This window comes from Crassostrea angulata, chromosome 7 (assembly GCF_025612915.1).
Source record: "Crassostrea angulata isolate pt1a10 chromosome 7, ASM2561291v2, whole genome shotgun sequence".
In the NCBI taxonomy this organism is placed as follows: domain Eukaryota; kingdom Metazoa; phylum Mollusca; class Bivalvia; order Ostreida; family Ostreidae; genus Magallana; species Magallana angulata.
The window spans coordinates 20,298,044-20,308,369 of record NC_069117.1 but is presented as its reverse complement, the minus strand read 5'-3'; the positions used below and the strand labels follow the sequence as shown (position 1 = coordinate 20,308,369).

At 33.3% G+C, this 10,326-nt stretch overlaps 1 protein-coding gene across 1 annotated transcript; it reads left to right on the top strand.

The window, feature by feature from the left end:
- Positions 1–5,532: 5,532 nt before the first annotated feature.
- LOC128156415 (cephalotocin receptor 1-like) lies at positions 5,533–8,828 on the top strand. The gene is made up of 2 exons (XM_052818566.1): positions 5,533–6,856; positions 8,567–8,828. The coding sequence occupies exons 1-2, from the start codon at positions 5,905–5,907 to the stop codon at positions 8,749–8,751; spliced, it is 1,137 nt and encodes a 378-aa protein (XP_052674526.1). The 5' UTR covers positions 5,533–5,904; the 3' UTR covers positions 8,752–8,828.
- The last annotated feature ends 1,498 nt before the right edge of the window (positions 8,829–10,326 follow it).

Genomic DNA, 10,326 nt, shown 5'->3' with positions numbered 1-10,326 from the left:
GCTAGCTTCTTAACCTTTTCAAAAGGAAAGCTTTTAGGGCTAAATATATCACGAAATACAAAACACAAAATTTGAGATAAGTAAAGTAGTTTAGATCGAGCTAAACTCTTCGTGAACTTTAATAAAATTACGAAGAAAAAAAAACATTCTAATGAGAATAAACGAGCCTCAAAACACTAACAAAACTTCCAAAAGCATTATCAAATTCATTGCATTAATAATCCATGCCAGCATATATTTTAAGTTCTAATGGCTATTCAATAAAGGAATTATATCTTTTGAAATATATGAATAGTATTCGATCAGCAGTAGGGTCGTCAAGTTAAAGGTTCGAAGAGTACGATCAGTGAATATGGTCCGTGTTGCGGGCGCCCTATAGTGATCAGGTCGTTCTTCCGTCCGTCTGTCCATCCGATGTCTCTTGTCCGGAGCATATCTTCTCTCCCCTTGGCCCTTCACCAGCAAAGTACCTTTGGGTAAAGGGTGTGTAGAGCCTTGAACCATGTTTCTAGGTCTAAGGTTAAGGTCATAGTGGATTTACATACAAAATATGAGGGTCTACTGGATTCCAGTCTTGTTGTCTTCCGATGTTTCCTTCATGATCCAGTCAATTACAATTAAAAAAACTGTTCATGAAAGAATGCATTACTCCTGTTTTTACTTTAGACGGATGTGTGAGTTTTCCATTAGGGATTCTGTGACATGTGGCATCGTCAAACAGGTTTCTAATGATGCTTATGTACTTTGACGGTATTAAATAGTGTTTCATTAGCTTCCAGATGGTTGTCCTATCAACACTGTTATAAACTTTTTCAAAGTCCATGCCTGTTGAATATAGTGGAGACTCCCACTCAATAGACTGCTCTTTGTTGAAGCGAAATCCTGCTTGCTCTGGACTTAGTTCCTTGAACAATGCTTCTTTCGATTACCCTTGTTAGAACCATGCTGGCAATGGATAAAAGCATGACAGCTCGCCAATATCCTCATTGCGACAGGTTACTTTTTTGCAGTTAAACCACATATCCTGTTTTCCAAGCACCTGGAACTTTTCTTCTTCCCATATCTTTTGTAGTAGAAGTTGTAACATCTCTGCAGAATTTGTTGGGGTAGTTTTAAGAGTCTTGGAGGAATACCATCTGGAGCAGTTGCTTTTCCGTTTTTTTAGTGTTTTAATTGCCTAGGTGATTTCTACTCTAAATAGGGACCAGCAATGTCAGATGTGGAGTTCATTCTTTAATGTTGGAATGCTTGCAGTACTGAGTGACGGTGGCCAATTTAGAACTTCCTTGGAGTGCTCTACTCATCTAGTTCTTTTTCCTTTATCGCTGCTGGCAATCCTCCCCTGCTTGTCTCTCACTAAGGTGTTGATTTTCACATACTTTCCCAACGGTATTCTGCTTATTTCATACAGCTTCTTCAAGTCGTATTGTCTGGCTGTTGTATCTGCTTCTTCAGTGATGTCATGGACAAACTGTTTCCCGTCTTTTCTCGCACTCTTTTTAACTTGTTTGTCGGCTTTGCTATATTCTTTTTTAATTCCTCTTTTTGTTGAGCATCCTTATTTGTTGATTTTCTACATCTGGAATATATAATAACAGAATATATAATATAAAAGGAAAATTATTTTTGACTGAACATGGGTCGGCGGGCGGGTGTTATTTGAATGCTGCAAGACAATTAATGTTCAACAAGTACCCACTGGAGAATTAGCACGTCCATTGAAACAGCTTTGAATAATAAACAATTTAAAGTAAAAAAAACCACCCTTTTTCAAACTGTATTTTGATTTTAGATAAGCGTGTTTCAAATCAAATGCCCGCAAAAAACTAAGTTTATACATATATTTTTTCGGTTAAATTGAGCGTTGAGTTTTTCCTAAAATGGATGATTTTAAATGAGAAAATGTATGGTAAGCGGTAAAAATCGCAGAATTAATAATTAACTGGATTGACAGCTTCTCAGATATTCAATGAAAAAAGACATTGAACTTCATATTTGGAATGCTTGAATTTCACAGTTTAGTTAGAAGCTTACATGAATATCATAATCAAAAAATGACACATGATGATTGCCAGGGTATGCATTTTTAAATACACAAAGAAATGTTAAAGAGCATAACTCGCAAAAATTTATCAGATCACTAATGCATATATATACATCTTTTGCTTTGTCTTATTTGAATATAAGCATTCAAAGTTTTAAAGGGATGAAACTTCCAGAAAAATGATGGAATTAGAATTTTTTTTTGCAATATGTACATTGTCCTAAATTACTACAACGTTGTAAAAAATTCCGCACAGCAGTTTAAAGGGCATGGTCACTGTTTTGTTTAAAATTTATTTTTTTACATTTTTTATTGTTGTTTAGAATGCTTTAAAAATGATCAACCTAAATTTGACTGTCGGTTATTGAGTTATAAGCAAGGTATAGAGCTTATAATTCTTTGTTATGTAAAAAGGCTCGTGACCTGCTTTTGTTCACATAAGTTCAATATACCAGTAAAAATTCTTTTTCAAGCTGATTTGTCCATTTCCTTACACGTTTTAAGCATTAACAAACAGTTTCTAACGTTTATCACTAATTGTATGTCTAAAATTTTAATTTTCACACCAACATTCAAAATGTACAGAAATGATTTGTTTACTAAGCAAAGAATTGTAAGCTCTGTAACTCAATTATAACTCAACGAATGACAGTCAAACGTTGGTTGCCTATTAAAAATGCCTTACTGAAGCCTTGTAATCATTAAAATCGGAAGAATATTTTTTGACCAAAATCATGACCAAGCCCCTTTAATGGTAGTGTAATCACAGAAAGATTATTTTGGTATAATCTTCTGTTTTCGAATGCATGTTAAATGTTTTGAAAATTTCGCGCAATTTAAAGGGTCTTGGACACGATTTGAGCTTAAAATTCAAAATTTTATTTTTTCCCTTTTCAATATTTAGAATGGTTGTTATTGGTATTTTTAATGTTTTGTCAAAATTTGAAAGTCAAATACTGACCAGCCCACCCTACCCGTGAAACCCCTCAAGTAGGTTAAAAATAGGTTGCAGATAAGATTTAAGAATGGCGGACAGTTGCGGGCTTGGATTTTATAGCATAGAGGGTAGACATATATACATAGATACCGTTCCTCAATTACAAAATTAGCTGAGGAAGTGTGTTGCTAAAACGCAGAACGGAAAACGGAACGAAATGAAATACGTGAAATGTTGTATAATGTTATTCACTTGATAGATGTGTTAAACAAGCTAAAAACGATAGACTTAATGTAATTTTTAGCATTGTTAAAACCGTTATCCATATTCAAGTTTATTTTATTTAGAAAATGTATGATTTTCTCAAAATCTTTTCAGATTAAGTTGCAAGAATGTTCAATCTCGTATGTAAACGTAAAGAAAATGCCATACCTAAAATACTAGGAATACATGTAAGTAATCTAAAACGATAGAAGATAAAGACAACAAACGCCCATATAAGACGAAAGAAAGGAGACTTTGCAGGACATCTAGAACGTTAGTGATCCAATAAAATGATTTTGTTTTCGATTACATAATCTTTAAAACAGTGAAACAAAAAGGTGAGTTAACAGATGTTGCAGCAAAACAATGATAGTGGATGTTGTTCGTCGGTGACGTTTTTGATATCAATAATGCTATCAATAAATTTTTAATATAGTATGAATCACTAAAAATTCAATGTGGATGAGAGTACATCATGTTTGACTTTTTAAAGGGACCAGGTCACGATTTTGGTCAAATGTTATTTTCCTGTTTTTATTATTTACAATGCTTTATGAATACATTTCTAATAATCAAGTGAAATTTGGGTGGCCGTCGATGAGTTTTTAGCGAGATGCAGGGCTCACAATTCTTCGTCATGTAAACAAGGCTCGTGCCCTGTTTTTGTTTACATATGTTCAATATACCAGTGAAAAATCTTTTTCAAGATGATTTGTCAAAATTCTTATTCATTTTAAGCATAAATAAACAGTTCCTAACGATTAACACATTCATGTTAGGTATAAAACTGAAATTTTCACTTCAACATTCAAAATGTAAACAAAAGCTTTGTTTACATAGCGAAGAATTGTAAGCTCTGTAACTCGCTTATAACTCAACAAATGTCACTCAAATTTGGGTTGCCTATTAAAAATGCCTTACTGAAGCATTATAAACATTAAAATCGAAAAAATAATTTTTGACCAAAATCGTGACCATGCCCCTTTAAAAGTAAGTTTAAAATCCCATGCACGTTTCGAATCCATGAAAAACACAACCAAACGCGTCAATCAACTGCCTTACACTATTATTCCAACAATATTACAAAAGTAAAATAATTAGAAAGTTATTTAATAGCTTATTTAATCACAATGTGTGAACATTTCATTCTTCCGTTTCGTACTTTATTAAGCAAATTAAATGCAATAAATTAGTTGATAAACATTTGTAAGAATGACATCAAATAATTGAGCAACCTTTTGATAATAATCATTTATAAAATATAAATCAATGATACAAAATAAATACTAGTCTGTGTCCAATCTATTCAATATTAAGCGATAGACATCATAGTATATTTTAGTTTTCTGTTCCGTTCCGTTTTCCCTTCCGCGTTTTAGCAACACTTGCTAGGAGCGCATAGTATCGTTTAATCATTGTATCTCTTATCTTGTACTAAGTATGCCCGCGCCAAAGAAGAGTTTTCCAATAAAAAATTTTAAGATGAGTAATTTGAGTATTGTTAACGTACATGTTGTTCTGGGATGATTTTACACTTAGTAACAGTGTAAATAAAAACTTCGGGTAATACGTTTTGGAACTTGAGCCAAATCCCGTTGTGTTTATACCATGAAATGTATTCAAACTGGGTTATTATATATATATATATATATATATATATATATATATATATATATATATATATATATATATATATATATATATATAATCTGTATCTATTCATGCAATAAAGATAATGTTCCTGTATCTGTTGATACAATAAGTAATAAAAGATAATGTTCTCATCTCATATGTCAAATCTGCTTGGTCTGTGTATTTGTAAATCAAAGGATGCAATTTAATTTTCATTAAATTTTTTTATTAATGAAAGTACATTAAAATGCAGAAGGAATATGGAAATACTTAAATTCTGTCCTTATATGGTAATTGTCGTTTTGCATTCAAATTAAATAAATGCTCATTTATAACAACAAACATGTAAATACGTCTGCCCAAAATGGGCAGAGGGCATGTAGATTCGTGAATTGAGGAAATGAGAATTGGAACGATGGTATAAAGAGTGGTGATGCAGATTCTTTCTGTACAGTGATATAGATGAAGAGTTTCTATGCGCTTATTGCCTACTAATTCATATCATGTAAAAAAGACACGAAGTGTTAATAAGATCAAATATCCAACACTTTTATTGAATAAGTTTCATATTTTAATTCATCCTGCGATTTTTTTTATATATTCTCAACCGGTATAGACCACGATCATCATTTTTTTTTTTTTTTTTTTGTGAAACAAACTACCAAGTCTAACAGTTACGATGAGTGTTACAATTTTAGAAGGTGTCGCTTCAAATACAGTCCATATACAGTCATCTGAATATCGAGCGAGCTGCTGCGTTCGATAACATCCACAGCCATTGAGACCAAAGAAATAGAGAACAGGAGAGAGAAAGAGCTGAATTAGACATCTCGCGGTAATGAAGAGAGCAATCTGAACGGAAAATCGTATTCTTATCTGTTTGAAAATGACTGAAATGATTGATTCGATAAGCCATGGAACAATTTTTGATATTCATTGTGTGTGTATGAAAAGTCAAAATAGTTGAGTTTCATTCTTATTTCAAATCCTACCATTTCTGAGATATCGGCCGATATATTTCAACAATATGAACGGATCTTGTATAAACAATTTAAATTATACGTGTCTACTTTTCACGGAGTTAACCACTTTGGAGACAACAAACCAGTCGGACTATTTACACAGAGACGAAACGTTGGCCCAGGTTGAGATTGCGGTACAGGCGGTGATTTTTGTCTTCGCCGTGTTTGGTAATGCTACCGTTTTGGGAGTTTTGTTTCCCAGAAAACGAACACGAATGCATCTATTCATGATGCACTTGAGTCTTGCAGATTTATTTGTGGCTTTTTGTAACGTGTTGCCTCAACTTATTTGGGATGTTACGTACGTTTTCATCGGAAACGATTTCCTGTGTCGACTGGTGAAATACTTACAAATCGTTGCTATGTACGCATCTTCTTACGTGATGTTAATGTCAGCAATAGACAGGTACATAGCTATTTGTCATCCATTTTTCAGCCATAAGATTCGTTCCGGGAAAGTTCATCTAATGGTGTGTATAGCTTGGGTTTTGTCCCTTGTTCTTCCTGTGCCCCAACTTTTGATATTTTCCTACAAAGTCCGCGAGGATGGACAATACGACTGTTGGGCAACCTTTAACCCGGAATGGACACTCCCTCTCACTATCACGTATTACACCGTGACGGTATTTTTTCTACCCATCATCATATTAACTTTTTGTTACGGCCGAATTTGTTATGTTGTCATCAAAAGAAGCAGAAAAAATGACCAGTTTAACCCAACCAGAAACCCGTCCCCGGTTCATTCCTACCACGAGTGCGTCGAGGGGAGGGAAGCACAGGCATTCTGCAAGATAAACGTTAAGCTTGTCAAAAATTGTCGTAAGAATGGCATTTCCCGGACAAAAATTAAAACCGTTCGGTTAACATTAGCGGTGGTGCTGTGTTACTTCATATGCTGGACGCCTTTCTTTCTTTTTCAAATGTGGGGGGCTTATGATTCATCGGCACCATACACAAGTAAGTATTCATTACGTATATCGAATAATGTCTGTATTTATCATGCTTAACTCAGATGTATTGAGATCCGTTCGAAGAGTATTTTTTCCTTCATTCATACTCGATTTTTACTGTATCCTTTCCAATTCTTTTGTCTTGGATACGCTGATGTATTTTTCTTTTCGCATTTTATGATTCGTTGTGGATTAACAAGCATTTATTGAATTTTCAAAATCTTCATTTTAGAAACATTCTTACTTTTGTACCTAAAAAAAATGTTTCATTAAATTCGGTTCTTTTTCTGTAATATTTTTTCTACTCTCTGTAGCATTGCGATAAAAAAAATGTTCTGTTCTCCTCGTCCTCTTCAAGATCTAGTGTCAACATTTTGAAAATAAAAAAATATGATATCAGTGTAATTCTACACCACGGATAGAAATCGTATTCAAAATTTTAACAGACGTCATAACGTTTTGCAATCGAGTTCGCTGTCTGTCATGACCGCTTTCTTTCTAACACCTATATACAAAGACTACAAGTTTTAATGACCATAAAACCATAACATGACGTAGGTTATTGCCGTAAGTTCTGATGGATGTCGGCCGATTCAATGTATGTGTAAATATGGGATGTAGTCTTTCTAAAATTTACGTATCTTTTATTACGGATTGGTCATTGAAAATGAAACCTCTCGCATTCTAGCATTTTAGTCAAAACATGCCGTTCACATAGTCTTGACACTGTCGCTCTATAAAGCATTTTTTCTGATTAAAAAATTATCTGACTGACAGTCAACAGATTTTCTGCTCTGGTACGTGTACTATTTATCTATTTATTGAAATTTTTTCTCACCTTTTCCTTTAAAAGATAAAGATGGTTATGTGTTAAAATAATATAAAGTATTAATAATGTGAAGATGATGTTATGTCACTTTTTTAAAAATTGTCAGTGATTTTAACATTGAATTCACATGCACTCTGTCAAAACTAATTAATAGTTTGTTGTATTTATTGAATTTGTTTATAGCTTTCAATTTTTTTAATATAATTGTGTCAATGACTGTTGATTTAAAAGCTTTATTCAGTTTCTTTTATTACTTGTATTTCCTTAGCCTATTTACACCCGAATTACCAAATTCAAGATCCATGGAATATACTGATATGCTAATAATAACCTATAAAAATTAAATTATGCTGTTGATGTTGCTAAGGGATTTATTTCAATGCTGGTATTAATCCTGGATTTTTTTGACAATTAATCTTTTCGGCTTTTCCCCAATGAATCTGCTTAGAAAAAAGGTTGACAAAACTTACATCTATAACTTTCTTCATCCAACCTATAATTGGGTAATGTGCAATATGTAAGAAAATCAATTAAAGGTTTTATCAACCAAAATAAGAGACATTTAAGTGGTTTTATATTTCTCAGGGAGAGATTTTTAATCATCATGTTGATCATTCTACACTCAATCATCGATCAATTAACATTAATTTCATTGCATGTATAAAGCATTAGTCATCATACTGTTGTGTATTGTAAAGTTGATATTTAATGTGTCAATATATTTTGTACAGTCAACTTTCATTGTAGGTAAAGGCTTTGTCATATCCTCTTATTATTGTACAATTAATTTCCATTGTAGATAAAGCCTTGTCTCCATCCTGTTGTTTATCATACAATTAATTTGATACATCATGCTGTTATTTATTGTTTGATTAATTTTCATTGTAGGTAAAGCATTTGTCATCATCCTGTTATTTGCCAGCTTGAACAGTTGTACGAACCCTTGGATCTACCTCGCCTTCAGTGACGGCTTAATGGACAGAATCAGACACTGGAAGTTCAACCCGACGCCGACGTCACACTTCGTCATGAGCGGGTTTCCTTTGCAGACGACGACAGAGGCCGCTGTTTAACTCTTATTAGTAGCTCTATTATTTTGAATCTTTCACCTTCATGTTCAGAAATGTGGAACTAATGAATAAAAGGGTTATTTATTAAAAGATCTTCAGTATTTTTATTTCGATGAGCATGGTTTTAGTATATAATACCATAAGCAAGGCTGTGTATTCTTGCAAAGATCTGCTTCTGTGATTTTCGATGTTTTGCTATTATCATGACGGGTTTTGTCGTCAATTTGAGCTTGGGAAATGTTTTACTCGCTTGCGGTGGGAGGACCAGTCCAGTCCAAAAAGGTTTGAGACTATTGCACTGAAAGGAGAAGCAGGGAAGCCTTCCGAAAATAACTATGACTTTGTTGTTGCAGGTATCCGATCAGAATGACTGAGGGAGGGCACGCTACCTTAATCGGAGACCTGGACTTCCCTGGTATATTTTAGCCAATCAAAATTCAGATTCTTTGTTCTAAGACTATTTTGGTAATTGAACTTTGACCCCCGTGACCGTACGCTCTGGACACTGGCCATCAAAAAGTAGTCATGTTGTATATTTTATTTGATAAAATGAAATATATCGGAAAGGACACTATGTATATTTACAAAATCAACGTCTAAGAGAGACCTATAGTGTATAAAATCAACATTCGATGAAACGACTGAGACTTAATAATTGAAAACAAATTGCATTATTAATTTTGCCTTTTAAAACTATACATGAATGTAAAAATATTAAATATACTTTGTCTCAATTTTAGAATTTTTTAAAAGTTGCCTTTATATTGCAACTTTCTGGCTGGTTTGATTTATAAATAAAAAGCAGTGTTTATATACACTGTAGTAAGAAATCGTACAATGCATTATGGAAAAAATTGAAATGTTCCTAAAAACAGAGTAAATCTGGACCTATATTTATGACACAGGCTTGAGAGACAATGTTTAAAAACCATGTCCATGAATGTATGTGTTGAACAATACATGCAGCATTATATATTTACGCAGCAATGACATTAGAATATCTTCTTTGGAAAATGTGTATGGTGTAAAGTATTATTGCCATTTTACAATTTCGATCTAATTGTTATTTACACTTAACATCGTTTGACAGTAATAAATATGTTGCAAAAGCAAAACCTACATACATGTAATATCAGAACGTGGGGTGCGTCTACCGTAATATGATGTGATGGTTTTTTAGGTGATTAAAACGGTCAATATTAGTATTTAATTCCATTTACGTAGGATTAAAAACAGTGTGCATCTATCATTGGTGCAATGTTTCGAAATCGTGTAATATACATGTACTGCTTCAATTTCGTTTTTTATTCCTTGCTTCAATTCAAGAGCTTAGGGTGGTATACTTTGCTATTTCCATGAGCAAAATGAGTAGGATGTTGTCTGATTTTGGATAAAGGACAATGAAAACTGCTGAATAATTCGTAGTTGCATTGAATTCCTGCTAGATTTCCGCCCTTTGTCGCAGACACAATGGTTGCCCTTCTAGTTCATTGATACATCTGTTGCAACACGTTTCCGCAGGTTAAATTATGTTTCAGCAAAACAATATTACAATTCAGCATGCTTGTTTAAAAAGTA